This window comes from Cupressus sempervirens, chromosome 1 (assembly GCF_028749045.1).
Source record: "Cupressus sempervirens isolate cs-2001-9-10 chromosome 1, ASM2874904v1, whole genome shotgun sequence".
Taxonomy (NCBI): Eukaryota; Viridiplantae; Streptophyta; class Pinopsida; order Cupressales; family Cupressaceae; genus Cupressus; species Cupressus sempervirens.
In genome coordinates, this window is record NC_143118.1 from 195,738,361 (window position 1) to 195,757,020 (window position 18,660).

Consider the following 18,660-nt stretch of genomic DNA (forward strand, 5'->3'; position numbering starts at 1 on the left):
AACTGTGAAGTGGGCTTAAATTGAGTGATGAGACCAAAACTTGAGTATACCAAGAAGTGGGTTTGACAAATTCGTAGATTGATGGAGAGAGATCTGGCTCTGAGGTGAAGGAAAAGAGGATGATGGAAAAAGGTTTAGCCTGGTGAAGAAGCTGATGAAAAAGAAACCAAGAGAAGAAAGAGGGGAAAAGAATCAACAGAAAGAAGGCATACAGGAAAGCCTAGAAGAAAGGTAACTACCTATTCAAAAGAACCACATGCAAAGAGGCAAAAGGAAAGAAAGACTCGACCCTCTTCTACTTCCTCTTCTCCAATATCTCCTACAACTCCCTCTCAACCACAAGTTATTGCTACAATTCCTTTATCAACATCAATCATGTTCACCATTCCTACAACTGTTTCCGAAGACAATGTAACTATCTCAGATGATCCCAGTGAGCAAGATGAGCAAACCCGGCCTGATTGGAAGAAGCAAGAAATATACCAAAGGAAATCAGCTTCTCAAGGGACTGTACCTTTCCCTAAACTTGATAATATTGAGAAAATATTCAAGGATATGGAAGAACAATAGGGGGAAAACCACCACAGGGTTTTGCATAAAATTTTGGTCGTTGTTAATGATAAATATTGGCCCTTGAGGCATTAAATTTGGGCCTACCATTTGAAAGATTAAATGTATAGAAGGCATTGGTCGCTCTCATTGTAAAGAGGAAGTGAGAGTTATTGCCAAAAGACTGCCCAAATTAATACAGAAATTCATATCAGTGAAGACTTGTGTTGAGTTTGAACGTTAGGATGGATTCTTGCTTCAGTAGCAAGATGATTTGATGAGAATGATCTGAAAATAAGCAAAATGAGAAAACTTGCAGTTTTCTCGCAAGAAAACTCGGCCGAGAAAAATCCAAAATTTCAGCAATAAAATTGCCACTTCTCGGCAATAGTCACAAATTTCTCACAATAACAAATCAGATTTTGCAGGCGACACCAGTAAAACTGGGACGACCAGCATCTTGCCCAATCTTTTTGAGCATTTGCAGGAGAGGAGAAGGATTTTGGAGGAAAGAAATAGTATTTGGCAGCCATGTCGATCAATTGCAAATGGATTCAAAGCAGATTCAAAGAGATATTTCAAGCAAATCCAGATTCACAAGTAAGCTTTCTAAATTCTTTTTCTTTTTAATTAAAATCATTTTGTCTTGTGTTAATTGCATCTAACTTCTAAGTCACAAAGTTCACCAAAATCGGACAACGGCAGTTTGGCTGTCATTTTCTGGAAAAAATATTTCATTACGGTATCTTTAGGGTTTCCGGCATGTTTGTAGCCCGTCATCTTGCATTTTTAGGGTTTTCGGTGTGACTGTAGCCCCGTCATCTTCACTAATATATCAGTTGTGGCTGTAGACAAGTCTATAGGTGTCTGGTGGCTGTAGCCCATCATCTCCAAAGAAGGACACCCTCAAATTAAGGGAATTGTGGATGGATCACCGTTGGACCAGCACTTGTCAAGATTGAAGCACAGTCCAGATCATATGCAACTCATTCGACATCACCATAAGATGAATACACTACAGACTAAACAGCCTGTTGGGCCAAATCAAGGAGTGAGCAATGGCTGCATTAAGAGCATTGGTCAGGTTATTATAATATTAAAATATAAATAGCAGACTGGCCATCGTCTGGACCAAGTAGTGGCACAGGGCACTAATAAATAGCACTGGTCCCAAAATTAAACTATAAAATGTTAAAATATAGGACATCAGACATTACCAAGTTCCCACGGACATTTCCAAATATTGTCATTTTATTTCTAGGTTTCAATAGTTCATAACCTTATTATAATGCATGTAATTTTTATTTCTTTATCAATATTAAAACATTCTTATGTATATTTTCTTATTAGATAAATATAATATTTTGCTTATGTTTTATTAGTAAAATATTGATATTTTGTATGTTTATCTATTACTATAAATTTGTTTATTAATTACTTTTTTATATATATACAGGTAAGGCGAATTTTATGTTTGAATATTTTCGAATTTTTTGGGCCTTGCCGAACTTCAATGTTGTTGAACTTGAACTCAATCCTTGTGACTTAGTCTGACTTTATGGAAACTGTAGAATAACATTTGCAAAGTTCTCTAACGCATTTTAGAATCAAAGATTTAACACCATGTTTTTACAATTTTTCATAAAAAAAATAGTTTTCTCAATATTTATTTTAAGTTCCAGCTTGTATTTAAACTTATTCAAAGTTTTAATCTACTTTAGTTTGCTCCAAGATATGTTTATTAAATTTATAAATTTGTGGCTTCAATTTGTATTCTGCATGAGTAGGTTGATTCTTTATTAAATGGCAAACATATATTCCTCTACAACTAGAGCATCTGTCAGTGCTCCTATAGCTACATGTCCATCTGTTTTTGTAGGCATGTGCTATAAAAGGGCAAGAGACAACGCATGGAAATATGCCTTTGAAGGAACCAAGTATAATAGCGTAATGCACATAAATGTGAAGAACAAATTTCTGGAGGCATATCTCATTTGAAGTACCACCTTGCAGGGATTAAAACACGTAACAAAAGGATTTGTGATGAGAGCACGGAAGAAATAAACATAGAGATGACTGCCTTGCTTGCTGCCCAAGAAGAGAAAAAGTTGCAAAGGGAAAGGGCAAAATTGGCATTGAGTGCAGCCATTTCTGAATCGCAAGGTATGTCTCCATTTTGAGAATCATTTACTATTTTCTAATCACCATTATTAGTTTGAAATCTTTGGATTGTGCTAAAACAATGATCATAATGAAAATATGTGGGTTATGACCAGGTATCCCAGCCACCCTTGATGATGAAGCGGAAATTGAAGGCATAGTGGGCTCTATTCGTGGCTCAGGGCTGCACACCTACCATCCACTCAGCTTCCACTTCCATTGGTTCTAGTAGACTACAAAAATCTTCTCTTGATGGTTTTTTTGTCCATAGAAACACATCTGGAGCACAACCATCACTAGAGAGTACTAAATGGAACAATGATGTGCATCGACAAGTTGACATTCAATGTGCCAATTTTTGGTATTTTAACACCACTGCCTTTAATGCTGCAGCAAGTCCCTATTTTCTGAATTTTAATACTTTTACAATTTTACTATTTACTTATTTTTGTTGAATGTAAAAGAAACCTCGTCAAAGTTGCATATTTAATGTAAGTTTTATTTAATGCTTGTAGATTGCTCAAAATATTGTTTCTAGGGCTAAAGATGTGGTTAAAGATCAAAAATTACAATGGAAACAATTTGGCTGCACCATACTTTCAGATGGATGGATGGATGGAAGAAACTGTACCATCATCAATATTTTGGTTTCTTGCAAGGACAAGTAGTCTTTCTTAAATCCTTGGATGCCTCAAACAAGGAAAAGATTGCTAAAACTTTAGCTCTACTACTAGAACAAGTCATGATGGAGGTTGGAGCTGCTAATGTGGTACAAATAATAACCAATAACACAGCAACATATGTGGCAGCGGGTAGGATCTTACAACATAAGCATGGCACAATCTTTTAGTCTCCTTGTTCAGCGCATGATATTGACCTTCTTATGGAGGATATGGGGAAATTAACAAGGAAGCCCGGCTGTAGAAGGTGCAAGGAAGGTAAAAAAATATATCTAAAATCACCCTCGAGTCCTCCACTTGATGAGAGAATTCACCCATTGGAAGAGTTCATTAGACCCACGATCACAAGGTTTGCAACCAATTTCTTAATGTTGCAATGTCTTATTCGCTCTTTGAATACTTTGAAGCAAAGGTTTATGAGTCAACCATGGCTAAAGTCATGTTATTCTGAGAAGCCTGATGGATAGAGTATTGCAGAGTAACTCAAAAATTGGGTTACAAAAACATGTTCTCAACTTGCTTTCTAACCCTTTAATATTTATCTTGCAGATGCTTGGTGGCCAAATTGGGGTGGAAATGTCCCAAATCTGCAAAAACTTGCCATTTGCATCTTATGTCAGTCAAGTAGCTCATCCAATTGTGAGCGTAATTGGAACTTACTAAAAACCATTCACACAAAGAAGAGGAACAAGTTGGTACAGAAACGTCTAAATGATCTTGTCTTTGTGCAATATAGCCTTAAGTTGTGCTTAAGAAAGGTGAAGTCAACACCAGTTGGTCCACTTCATCTAGATGACATGGTTCCTCATGGTGATTCGACAACACAAGAAGAACATCTATTGTTTACAAGGGATGAGATATATGATTGGAGAGCCAAGCTATGGAGGAGGGTGATTTTGCACAAAGTTAGATGGCATTCATGAGGAGGGTAGTGAAATTGAGAACAGTGAGGACACTGAGAGTGAGGATTCAGATGATGAGTCGTGACCAGCACTAGCACCAACTACGTCCAAGAGGGATATCGAGTCACAGCCACATTTGAGGACTATTAGGGCTAGATCCCCTCCCACTCCCATAGTTTTTACTTGAGCTACTAGGAAGGGGAATAGGAAGATGTAGTTTCATATTGTACCTATTTGCTTATCTTTTTACAAAGACAATTAGCTATTTTTAGTTTGCTTCAAAGTTCAAAGTCTCATACTATGGTTGCCAGCCATCAATATTCCACACAAGGACGCGATTTTGTTACATATTGCATTTATATATTGCATTGATAAAAGTTACCGATTTATCTCCGATATTTGCCAAGAACTTTTTTTTGCCTCATTGATAAGTTGAGGTGAATATATAAATAAAGTATTATTATTTATTTAATGCTTAATAATGTGCTTTATTGTAATTATAGGTGATATGAAACTTCTTTATGGAAACTTGTTTTGTAAATACTGTAAACTTATTTATTGAGCATATTTGCTCATTGCTAATACATCAAATAATTTACTAATTACTTGTGTAATATGGTATCAAAGCTAGCTTGATTTTTTTTCAAAAAAATTTATAATCCTTCAAAACCCAAATAGGGTTTCTCAGCAATTTTTCCAAACAGCAAATTGCACTTGAGCGCTAGGTGGAATCAGGTGAAATTTTCCTCTTTCTCTGGCACTAGTTTTTGATCTATGATCGCAATTTTCCTTAACCAATTTTCTGGGCAGTTTTCCAGCAAATCGCAGCAAGTTTTTGGAGACATCTCAACTTGTTTTTCTTGATTATCTATTGCAAACAACGGCCTTTAGGGTTTTTACAACCCGTTGTCATTGATTCACGACCAGCAATGTTTGATTTCCACCAATTTTAGTCAAACCTACAAATTTTTGGGTTCTTCAAAAATGGCTAAGGGTTTTTGCAAAACTCTCAGATTATTTGTCAACTTAAAAAACTATCTGCAGATTTCTGATGGGTTTTTTGAGAGTTCAACTGGGTTGGCCTCTAATTTTTTTGGGTACCTCATTTTTCGTGCCTCAATTTCCCTATCATTGAAATTTCATTTTGATTTCCAATTCTTTCTGAGCTTTTTGGGATCTCCTTTGGGTCTTCATCAAATCTTTCCGGGTCTTCAAAAATTGACTCAAAATTTGTGCCTCGATTATTGTGCCATTGGTATTGAAATTTGTGATTGTCTCAAGTGCATTTATATTCGTGCATAGAATTTCATGTAATCGGCATCTTCATAATCCCTTGTTTTTTGTTTCTCAAAAAATGTGAAGATGGCATCATTGACAACATTATGTCTAAGGCAATCAAGGAGGGCATGTAGTTGAGCACACTGAGCAAAAAGAATCTACCTTTTACGCCTTCATGGGTAAAAGTCTTGCAGATTGTGTGAAATGTTTTGCCTAGTATATTGACTTAGGTGCTTCATGTCACTTTACTAATCAGCGTAATTGGTTCACTAACTTCTCTCATTTCACTGACTCGATTGTTTGGGGGACGCAAAGAATACACAATGTCAGCAAGGGCACTATTCAAGTACATTCTGGTAGGAGGGATCTCCTTTTCCTCAATGTATAATATGTTCTTGGAATAAAACAAACTCGAGTCAAAATCAAGAGCAAATTCATGAAAGAACGAAGGATCTAGCTACACGAGGACATGTTCAAGGAGAATCAAGAAAGATCAAGTTCATGGATTCACAAAGATGCAAGTGATTCAAATTAATTCCATGAGGAAATTTGAAAGGACAGAGAAATCTCAAGCTATGACATATACTTTGTCTCAAACCCAAACACCAAGCACGCAATAAGGATGATGAGGTGGCAATTGTTTGCTTCCTCCAACTACAAAATTTCAGTTTCAAGCACAATTAATAACAACATGCCAAGTGTCCCATTTTATCACTGGATATCAAAATCATTGTGATTTTCTTATTGGGTCATAAATTGTTGCTTCATGTAATTGGTTGCAAATTCGGCAACCCTAATTAGGGTTTGTGGGAAGAAATCGCAGCCCTTGATCTTCAATCAATCTTGGCCCTTCATTGTAATTGAGCAACTATAAATGGCCAAGGCATTCTCATTTGTCATTCAATAGTTTAGGGGGTGAGATTAGAAAGCTAGAGTAGAATAGGATAGTTAACGGAGAGACTTGATCAAATTGTTGCTAAGATGCTTTCAAAGCAATGGATGATTCATTGTTGGTTCTTCATGGTGAATTACTTGTTATTACTTTGAAGTACTGTGTGGTTTCCTCAAACTTTCAGTTCGAGTTGATTTATTTTCATGTTGAAGTAGTTTAGTGGAATGGATATTATAGAAGCAATTGGTAAATACTTGCTTGATATTAACAGAGACCGAATGGTCAATTTACACAAAAGAATGAGACAATGTTTCCTTTGGAAACGATCGTAAAGAATAGAAACATTCTATTCTAGAGAAAGCAAAAATCGAAAGCAAACTAAAGCTTATTAGATATTTACAATAGATAACCATTAACTGATAATAGACGACTTATCTATTATTGTAATAATGGAAGTTGTTGTGGATGTTTTCTTGTTTGACTCGAACAAATCTGAGCCACTAGCCTCTTGCCAATGGTAAGGGTGTCTTGCATGGTAAGTCGATGAAAACACTCAACTTCAATTGATGTTCAATCTTTGGTTTGCATCCAGCTGATGGATTGGAGAGAGGATATTGATGTGAAAATCATGTGTATTCCTTAGAAGCTTGCACTAGGTAGGTGGGGTTGTTGGTGAGATTACATCTAGTATTAGAAGTAATGGTAAGATAAACTGAAAATCATCTGTATTTCTTAGAGTCCAAGTCATCCATGATTCCTGGCATTCGTAGTTAGAAGTAGGCATAGGAGTAGTAGCTTAGTTACCAGATTCGTGCCCTAGAGGCCAGATCCGAATTCATATTGATCCAGGCAAGATCCTTGTTTTACACAGTGGGTTCGTCTGAATTCACAGCCCACAAATATGGACGAATCTACTGTGTAAAACAAGGATCTTGCCCAAATCAGCACGAATCCAGCATGAATCCTCAAGGATCCAACACGAATCCTCAAAGATTGACAGGTAGGCCAAGGTTTTAAGTGGGTCTAACTTATTTAATATGACTTTTTTTTAAAGAATTGCTTATATATATATATATATATATATGAATCCTCCACAAATCCTAATAGGGGAAAAAATCGCGAATCCAAGGATCTGATTCACGTGCCCATATCGGATTTGTATCCTGAATCGGTAACTAAGAGTAGTTATAGAAAGATTGGAAGATCAAAATCACATTTTCATTGCACATTGTGAAGCATCTTTAGAAGTGCCAAAGTTGATATCCATTAAAAGACTAGCACAAGTCCCTTTGCAATAACCAACATATCATATCATAAAACTGAGTGAAGTCTACGATTAAGAAGGAACCTTGAAGTCATTTCATGATCTTACTTTGCAAGCTTAGCATGAGACATGACATTATATCAAGAGAAGATTGAGTGTTTGGTGTTTCTCCTTGAAGCATTAAGTATTCAATTCTGCATGTTGTTGTGGAACAAAACTCACATCAAGTGCAGTCGCGTGGACTAGTAAGAAGCGGCAAGTTGTGGCCCTCTCCTTGATAGAAGCGGAATACCATAGAGCTATTAAGGAAGCTTGTGAGGCAGTCTGGCTTTGAAGGATGCTTGCGAATATGTAGATATCTCAAGCAGGTCCGACTCCTTTGTTTTGTGATAATCACTAACCATGTGGCACTCATCGTCACCTCATTTGGCAGCTTGTTGAAGTCAAATACATTCGATTGTTGTATGTTACAACAGTGGACCAGACAACAGATATTCTCACCAAGCCCCTCAGTCCAGATAAGTTTGGGGCTCTATTGGCATTGTTGATAGATTGAGCATTAAGGGAGGGTATAAAAATAATGTTTTATTATTTAATTAATACTCAATAATGTACTTTATTATAATTATAGGTGATAAGTCTTCTCAGATCTGAGCTGCAGATTCTTTTTACAAACTTGCTTATTTTGTGAATACTGTAAACTTATTTATATTGAGCACCTTTGCTGATCTTAGCTGCAGATTCTCTGTAGAAACTTGCTTATTTAAATATTTTGTGAATGATGTAAACTTATTTATATTGAGCATCTTTGCTCATTGTTAATACATTTACTAATTACTTGTGTAATAGGATTTTGAACTATAGTTTCAACCTTTTATTTAAGAACTGAAGTTCAATTATTCATTGTTAGTTTTGCATTGTTCGATGTTTTTTAATGAATGGCTGAAGATTGCATCTGTTTTGTAATAGCTGTGATTTAATCAGGTTGAGTAAAAACACAAATTTTAACTTAGCATCAACAAGTTTTCATTTAGTATTCTTTAGCTTTCTAATCCCTACTGTTTTGAAGTTTATTTTGGATATAATCTAGATAAATTGAAAAGCATCCATTCTTGATGATAAATCCGATGGTATTGAAGTTTCAGGTCATAGAGATTGTCAGAGAAATATTGCAGGAATAGAATTCCAACTTTCAAGTTTAAGTCCCCTTATGATACCAACAAAATCAAATACATTCACTCGAGTTATCCGAAGCACACTCAAGACCTGACTACCAGAACCTTGGGGTGATACTATTTGAGTCATCATTTACAGTTTCATTTCAAGAGAGAGTAGGACACCCAATGTATTTTATTCTGTGTTGGAGAGTGTATAAAGTTAACTCCAGTCAAAAATGGGAAGACATTGTAAAATGTGAGTTACAAGAAATAAGAGATTGATGAGGAAGAAATGCTATATATTTTTCTGTGTAATTGAAGGTTGTGAAAGGTTGTAGGTTGTTGAAGGCCATCAAAAATTATGGGCATGATTCAAATTATGGTCAGAAAAATCACAATAAAAAATTCAAAGTTTTGCAGATCACAACGAGAGAGAGAGAGAGAGAGGGTTTTTTTGACTGCAAGAAGCTTTTTCTTTTTAAGGATTTGCAAAATCAAAGGATTACGATTAGGGTGTCAAGAAATCTTTTTTAACAGAAAATCCTTGGGATCATCTCACACCTATGGGCGTGGAGGATACCATTTGAAAAGTCCATTCATATTCTCCTTCTCCCCTTTTGAGCCATTCTAAAATTTATGGTGCTTTTATAGCTAACAATGTGAGCATGTGAAGAAAGATTGCAAAAAAAGGGCAATATGATCTAATCCCACAAGCCACAAACGACACTACTGTGACAGCGACAGATCACAAACTCCCTGACGAGAAGTTTGCATTCACAGTTTTTTCAAACCCTAGTAAAAGGATTTGTTCATTCTTTGCTGCAAGTGCATCCATACATGTGTCAACGGGACTATTAAGTCAATTTTACTACAGGTGATATCAAACTTTTAGTACAAAGTGTCAAGTATGTTCCGTATAAACTAAAATTTGCAATCTATTAGCCAAACTACAGAAAATCTTAATATTCATGTTCCAATTCATGGAACAAAGGGTCTTGCTTGTGATATAAACCAGAATAAATTAATTGCTCAAAGAATTATTAGTCCAGGCTAAACTTGTTGACCCTGCCCTGCATGCTTCACTAGAGAAACCAGTGTCCAGTCATAAACCTAAGCAAATCAAGCCAGAAGCTATTGTCATGCCATTACTGAAAAATGTACTTTCCTCTTCATTAGGTGTTCCAACACATCGACCTTTGAGTGGTTCTTCACCTGTGTATCCAACAGAGAATTGAATGTCTCTAAATCAATAAAGCTTCAGCCCAAATCAAGTTCGTCTCAAATTGAGATATTGTCTGGAGGCAAGGTGTGTATTAGAAAGATATGTAACACTAAATACTAATATTGTAACAGTGTAATTCCCATTACACTTTCTATCAGAATCTGTTGTATGTAGCTACTTTCATAATACCTGTGTGGTTATCATCTATTATTAAACATTCTTCAACAATATGAGGCTTCCATCTTTCACTGAGGCAAGCTTTATCTACCATCTTATTTGTTTGCTCATACTAACAAATCAATATGAATTACAAATTGTAATAGGAGCATGAAAGTGAATAAGAGAAAAATAGTCAATCATAATAGGCGACCATTAATGCCATCTGTATGTTGCAATGCTTGAATCAAAAGAAACAACATTATTTACATCGCTCAATGTGAAAGGTTCAATAGCAGGAATAGGCAATTTAATAGAGGAACATTAAGGTTTGGGATGGCCAGACATGTCAACAATCCTGTAACAGTTGTCTTAAACGCACTCAATTCTAATGAAGAGAAGAACATTGAGGTTTGTAAGATCCTTGACACTGTCACAAAGCAGATACACTGAGCACATATTGAACCAAGATAGATGGGATACTCTGTTAGCAATAGCCAAAGAGGAAAGTGGTCTCATTAGTATATCCCCATCTGAAAGTTTAATCAATCATAAGAATTTAGAGAACCAAAGAAAAGATATAATCCCCCATTAGATCTGAACCAAGAAAATTGCCCCTGATCTTAAAAGGGACCCTTACAAGAAATGTTCTTCATTCTATACCCACGGAAGGAGAAAAAGCCAACAGTAGTTATCAATTACATTATCTTAACTTACTAGAGTAGGTAAAATTGCTGTTTAGATGTATTAGAATGCATTTTGACCTGGTTAATTAGATGGAAGTCAATACTGTTGATATAAATGAATGCAACGTATGTCTTATTGTGAGTAATGAAAAGTTAGGTTTCATCCTGTTCATATTATTTTCTTAAATGTCTTTAGAAAAGGTTGGAATTATTATATATCAATGCATCAGGAAAATGCAATTTCTAAGGGGGAGAGGATGTCACAACCCATCTTCGCATAACCCAAAGAAAATGGAAAAATGGAATCCATGTGGATTTGTTAGGTAAATTAACTACCTTAATGCTCTTGGGTGTATTGGGTCAGTTACAAATGATAAGAAGTTAAAAAGAAATTGGATTCTAAGTAATGGGGGGCGGAGCTGGAAGAAGGGAGGAGGCGGCCAGAATAGGAAGAACAGGAACATTTGAAAGTAGATAAAAATGTTTGTGAAGAAGCTGACAGGTAAAACAGAGAAAAAGGTACGGCTTCCTAAATCCATTACATGTCCATTCTTGATTGTCATTTCAGAGTTTATGAGTGTCTGAAATGAATGGAAATGTTTATGTTGGTAGATGTTAGTAGCATGTTATTTTAAATTTCTTGGAATTCATGATGCAATGAGTTAGATTGTGTAAGGAAACGAACTTAGTAACTTAATAGGCCAGGCTAGTTATCCATGATGCAATGAGTTAGATTGTGTAGGAACAGGACCCGTCCATTCCACCAAGAAATCAATAGCCATCAAAATGGACAAAGCATGTAGACCATTAGGAATCACAGCAAGCGGTCCCTTCTGTAAAATGGTGATTTAATGATGACTCCTCCATCAAATGCATCCATTACTAACTCAAACGCCTGGGACAAATGTCCTTATAGGGAACTGCATTTAGTAAGAACACTTTTAGGAGCTGTTAAGAATGAACGAGCCATAGTTCAAACTGTGACACCGCTGTTAAAAGGAGGTGAACTGTTGACACAGTGCTTGGAGATATGGTAATTCCTCTCATCGTGATTTGCTAAATAATAAGATATGAAAAAATTGTAAGAATAAGTTGTTTCTTGTTTCTTCTAAAACTGTCATATTGAAGCTGGGAGGTGATGGGCCATGCCTATGTGCAAATTATCTAACTTTTCGCTTTGAATGAATTGGTTTGTTTGATCTGGACAATAGAATGTATTCAAATGAATAGAACTGTAGAGAATAACAAGAAAACTGTAAAGACCAACAAGAATGAGTTGGAACTATCAGACAGTCACAATATCCATACCTCTGCTCTTGCTTAAAACTAAGAGGTTAATGGATTGGTAGTATGTGTTTATATTATTGCGTAAGATTGCTTTGAAACAAGTTAGGCCACTGTTCAATGTTTTAAGTGAAATGCAATCATGAAATTCAAGAGCGCATCGTTCCATTAACCGCCTCACCTGTTGTAACTTATAACACCTTGCGCTTAGAGGCTCAAATTAAAACTCATGTGGTGGTAAACATATTTGGATATGGACATATCACAATGGAATTTAGGTGCCTTAATGGTCATCAAATGCATACCCCACTGCTGTTATTCAATATTCCAGGGTGAATGCATTTTCAAGAAAAATGTTACTTATAGTACCGAACTCTATGAGGGTAGAATCTGTAAAGATGGAGGCCCATGAGTTATGTGGTGCTGGCTACCGTTTCAAGAGATTTGAGATCACTAAAAAGAATGCTGATAGGCTTGAACTTAAACATAATAAATTATGTCACATTAAACATGTGGTATCCGTCCACGGAATCATCAGAATGAGACTTACATTCTTTCATAGTAAGTCTATGAACCACTAGCTGAACAGTTAACTGATTTTACATTGTGAAGTAAGAATGAAAGACTGGCTATTGTGTGATTGAATGGGCATCTTAATACATAGTTCTAGTATTTTGTGTTGTAGGCCTGGATTCAACGAGTACTCATGGATCATCTAGCATATTAAATTGTATGTCTATGTGTAAATATGTTGATTTTATTTACTGCATATGTGTAGATACGTTCTTATTTCATTTGCTGCATATGAGTAGATATGTTGTTATTTCATTTCACTGCATATGAGTAGATATGTTGTTATTTTGTACTACATATGTATAGATATGCTAGTTACTTTTATTTTCCCTGCTATATTATATGATTAGGCTACTTAGACATATGTGGAAAGTAGTATGTTTCATGGCTATACCGGATCCATCCAATCCCCTTGTTCCGAGTTGCTAAGCTTCTCATGCCAGGGTCAAGTTGTTCTTCATGTCAGGAAGGACCTCGGGGAAGCTAAAGACTCCATAGTTGGCGTGGTAAAAGCATTTGGGCCACACTCCCGTCTCAAATAGTGGATGGACGATGTTTGATGGCTGTGGAGACTGGGACTTGCAAATGGACACAAGTTCGAAGGAACTTGTTTAAAAAACTCTTCAAGTGATGAAATGTATAAAATCATGTCATTGATGTAATTAATCATTTCATGCATCCATTGGTACATTGTACAAACAAACATATGGTTCTTATTGTTATGTCACGGATCTATGATGTGTAGGTCAACATCATAGAATTAACATCCTAATTGCTTAATTAAGACATTATTTATCTTTGATTTTGATTATAAACATGGATAACTAATTGATAATCTTGATTGTGATTTAATTACTTAAATGGTTGAAAAGTCAACTAGGGTTTTCTTATTTGAAATTCCGCATATCTTGTACATTTGATGAAGTGGCATTGCTTAGTAGGACATAAATCTTACAAATGGTATCAGCGCAGTGTTTAAACCTTAGGGCCTTGGGCTATTGTGCTAATGTGCGTAAAAGAGTATAGGTGCAGGTGTTTGATTTGTCACCATGAGCACTAGAGCTCTTGGGCCTTGAGTTCACTGTGCTTAGATGTGACCCCAGGTTACACAACTGTAAATCAACTAAGCTTAGTCTATGTGTATAGGTATAGACTCTTGGGTTGTTTATTGTCTGAGTTACAATTAATTCCAACAAGAAAGGATAGGATGCTTCTTAAGTATGTTGTGATCATGGGTTGACCTTGCATTCATTTAAAGATGGTCAAAATGGATTGTATGAACCATGTGTTTGCACAACATGCATTTTAGATTTTAAAATGAAGTATTTGATTCTTGCATGTGTGAAGCAAGAAGGATGTAAATTGATATTATCCATTGAGGTAGTCAATTGATAGTTAGGAATGCCTATAAGGTTATGTACTTGATTTGTGATAACAATGGAATGCCTTTTATTGTTTATGTGGCACATGTTGCATAGGTGGTGCAAGATATCTAATATTAGCTTCATGAGATTCTTGGAATAATGTAGTATGATATGAAGGAAGAACAAGGGATTTTGTTTGTAAAGATATTGCATGTTGCATTTTGTAGTTAGGATCAATGCATGAAATTATAAAAGGAAAGATATAATTAACAAGATGTGATGCATGTTTTTGAAGTTTGGTCATGTTCTTAACACTCCTTGGACGCAAGGCGTCATGTAAAATCTACTCCCTATGGTCTATCTTTTCTCAATGATCTATCTTTTGTGATTCTTGTTCACTTTTATTTTACTTGGTTTTGTTCCTCCTTTTTGGGCACTAAGTTGGAAATTTTAAATCTTGATTTCAAGATTTCTTTAATCTTGAGGTGGCTAGGGCATATGTGTGTTTTATGATGCTAGTCCTATGTTTGAAGTGATGTCGTCTATCATGTTCAGTGTGGAACATTGATAGGATGTATAAGGGAGTAGATTGTGAAGAACATGTCATTCTTCTTCTTGCATTAAATTTTTATCATTTTTGTATGAATTTTGGAAAGCTTACCTTCCGGTGTGGGTATTGAAGGTGGACACACAGGGAGCAGTAGAAGTGATGCTTTCCTTTTTCACTCTACCTGCCAATGTAATGCTGGTACTAAAATGCTTTGGCCAAAGCTATGTGCATCATGCTCTATCTCTCTACCACATCCATGATTATGACTACTTGGACATATGTGGGAAGTAGTATGTTTCATGGCCGCACCAGATACCTCTTGCCTTTGGTATTGGCATTCAGCAATTGGGAATTCTACGTGTTAGGTAGGATCCCAAGGAAGTGCCTTTTGTATTATTATTTGCGCATTGCAAGGTTGCGTATTCTACGTGTTAAGTAGGATGCCAAGGAAGTGTGAGGCTTCATGGTTGGGCGGGAAAGCACCTCGACCATATTTTATGTAATGTTTGAATGGTGAGTAGGTCAAACATCACAACTTGTGCTTATATGTTGGTTAAGCACATTTACTCAATGAAACTATGAATATTAATGTTAATATGTAACATTTTTTGACTTAAAATTTCGTTGAAATATTGTGGTGACGAGATGGGCTCGAGGGCCTAGGTCACAAAAATGAGAAAAATGGGTCTCCTTGTGTTCAACAGTTTGGTCAATACTCGGCGTATGAAATATAATCATTGTGGTATCTATCATTCCAACATGTAGGTCGAAAACAACTATAAAGATACATCAATAATTGGAAGATATTTTAACTACTGGTTGATTTGATTGATTCAAGCCAAGCTAAGAAATAAAGAAAGATATTAAAATTACATGATGCTCGCTAACTAAGAATACTGTAATCAAAATGTTACAATAGAAAACTAGTAAGGAAAGAAAAGAAAACCTAGACTTGAAGAAAAAATAATAATTAAAGGGGAGTACTCCAATATTACGAATAGAAATAGCTGCATGAGGAGATTACTCCTCAATGTGGTGAGAGCTGAGGAAGAACAAGCTGGCAACCCAAGCAGGAAGCCAAATCATTCAGTGTTTGTACTACAGCATGCATTGGAGAAGCCAACAGCATTCTCATCAATTACCATGGGGGTACCAATGCAGAATTTTAAAATGCTCTTTTGGGAGATTCCAGCACTAAAAAGGTCAAGGGTGGACAACCCTAGGAGGCAGATGATTACCCTTTAGAATCCATCCTAACACCCAAGACCGAGGAACTGCTGGTAGGAGAAAAGAAACTGGTAAAATGAACTTGACCCTGAGAACTGCATGGCAGCATGCAACTGAGGAGTGGCAAAAATAACCTACTTGGAGTTGAAAATGATAAAGCTGACAACATTTTTAATTAGCTAAGTTACCATTAACATGGATGTAAGTTGTGTATTTTATTTGCAATCGTTAAAGAGTTTGTTATGGTGGCGAAGGAATAGAAAAATTGTTTCAAGCAATGTATGCAGTAGTACCAGGGGAGAAAAACCATATGAGAAACAGTATAAGAAACAGTGAAGGCATCATTATCAAGCCAAGTGAATGTTGATATATGCAACTTCAAATGGCATCAGTAAAATGGTCTAATTCTATTAATACAATTGTCAACACCTGCAGTTGACTACATTAACTAAATTTCACAATAATTCCTAGACACCATCATTAACCTTTCATGCATGTCAATTATTTTCATCAAACAGTATCCATGACTTGAAGATGTTCAATATCAATCATGTTCATCAGTGGATCCGTGGATTCACGATTTTTTTCCCAATTATGATACGTGGAGGATTCGTGTGTGTGTGTGCGTGTATGTATATGTATATATATATATATATATATATATATATATACACACACTAAAAAATAAGAGAAATATACATAATTCTAAAACTAAATCATTTCACAGTATGAATCTATGATTCTAGTATGGATCTACAAATCTAGTATACCTGATAATTGATTTATTTTCACAATTATAAAGAAAATCAACACATTCACATTGAATTACTGAATTACAAAATGAAATTACGCTCACTGAGGATCCTCGGCCTGTGACTTGGATCTTTGGGGATACGGACAACCCTTGATTCTACCTCTGGATTCTCAGGCAGAATCAAGGATCCTGCCTGGATCCTCAAGGATCCAAACACGAATCTGGATCCAGTTTGTCTAGGACGAATCCAGCAACTAAGGTGTACAACCCAGTGCAAAACATTCTTTCTAAGAGTTCACTACACTAGAAGTCTGCAACTTTAAATGCCATTGGTAAAACTTTTACTTCAACCAATAATTTGAATTTAAAATTCTGTTTATCTATTTGACCCTGTTTTACAACTGTCAGAAACCCCTACATTGAGTACACTGACTTTCTCATAAATCCAATGTTGCCAACGTTGCACTTCAAATATGAAAATAATCCTTCTATCACTGTGTTCAAGCTTTGAAGCAATTTGGCTGGATTTCAATGATATTGTCATCTCTGTATAATGGAAAAAGGAATCATTTTTTTGAGCTCTGTCTTGGAAACTTAATAATTTTGTATGTATAGTGTTTTCATTTTAACTTATGATTTCCAACTACCAGAGTGTATAGACTATAGTGATAAAATCATAAAATGCATATGACTGAATTTGTTCCATTTGAAAACATTGGAAAAGTAAAAGGGCACTGGCTTTATGTTTGCACTTTGCATACCACCACAAGCAAGGCATCACAAAGAACGTTGAAATTAGGCAAAAGTTTTAGTTAAGATATCTCGAACAGATTTCATTTACAATACCTGAATGCTTATCAGCTACTACAGCGACAGCAGAGCTAGTCCCTACAGCAGCACCCTGAAAAAGAGTACTCATCAACACGGTACATAATAATTCATCATTAAAAATCCAAAAGCTAAAAATCAAATTAAATAGTACAGATGAGATATGAAGGCTAGTTGAACTTTACAATGGGTCGCTGAGGTGCATTGGCAATCTGTGTCTGTTGATACTTCAAAATGGTCCAGTCAAACACATAGTCAAACTGAAAGCCTGTATACAAACATAACACCAAATATACAACGAAGTATTTAAAAATAACACCTTGTACAATTACCCTCAAACAGAAGAGTCCAGCTCTATCATGGTAGTCCTCCCCTTTTCTATGGTGTTTCCAATTACATAAATAACAGTTTAAGAATATAAAATATATGCAAACCTTCTCGAATGAAAAGGTCACGGAAGATTCTCTTCAAGTATGCATAATCTGGTTTATCATCAAAACGCAGTGACCGGCAATAATGAAAATAGGAGGCAAACTCTGATGGGTAAGATTTACATAAGACCTGAAAAATGCAAATACAAGCATCAATCCTCTAGTCAAATAGAACCTTGATCAAGTAAATCTGGCCAATTCCCCCATAATGGCATAGTTCATTATTCAAAATTCAATACAATTATTACCTCAATAGGGGTGGCAACCTTTTTCTCGCTTATTTTTTCATACTTCTGCTTTTTTGTACCAGCTTTCAGTCCCTGCCATGGGAGACTGCAAACCAAAAATTCTGTTAACCCTATTATAACAGCAGAAAAAAATGAGAGCCTAGTTTATAATTTATATACATCCAGATTCTAACCAGCTTACCTGCCCCTTAAAAAATACATGAGAACATAGCCAAGGGACTCTAAATCATCTCTTCGACTTTGCTCTATACAATGAAAAATTTATTGCAAAGAATGAGAATAGTCAAAATATATTATAGAAAGGACGAAGCCTATAATGTTATCACACATACTACATGTCATAATCAACCTGATTAACACAATCAAATCAACAATTTGGACATACCGATTCCAAGGTGAGTGTTCATGCTTGCATATCGGGCAGTACCAGTTAAATTCTTGTTCTCTCTGCAACA

The 18,660-nt window shown here is 35.8% G+C and overlaps 1 protein-coding gene across 4 annotated transcripts in view; it reads right to left on the bottom strand.

The window, feature by feature from the left end:
- LOC149576781 (casein kinase 1-like protein 2) overlaps positions 1–18,660 on the bottom strand; it is a 67,719-nt gene that overhangs the window by 9,572 nt on the left and 39,487 nt on the right. For all 4 annotated transcript variants that reach the window (XM_089819862.1, XM_089819874.1, XM_089819854.1 and 1 more), the window contains exons 7-12: positions 18,591–18,652; positions 18,387–18,450; positions 18,206–18,290; positions 17,961–18,087; positions 17,712–17,794; positions 17,545–17,599 (exon numbers count right to left, since the gene is read on the bottom strand). In XM_089819862.1, coding sequence (XP_089675988.1) covers positions 17,545–17,599; positions 17,712–17,794; positions 17,961–18,087; positions 18,206–18,290; positions 18,387–18,450; positions 18,591–18,652 — 476 coding nt within the window. The remainder of the gene's footprint in view (positions 1–17,544; positions 17,600–17,711; positions 17,795–17,960; positions 18,088–18,205; positions 18,291–18,386; positions 18,451–18,590; positions 18,653–18,660) is intronic.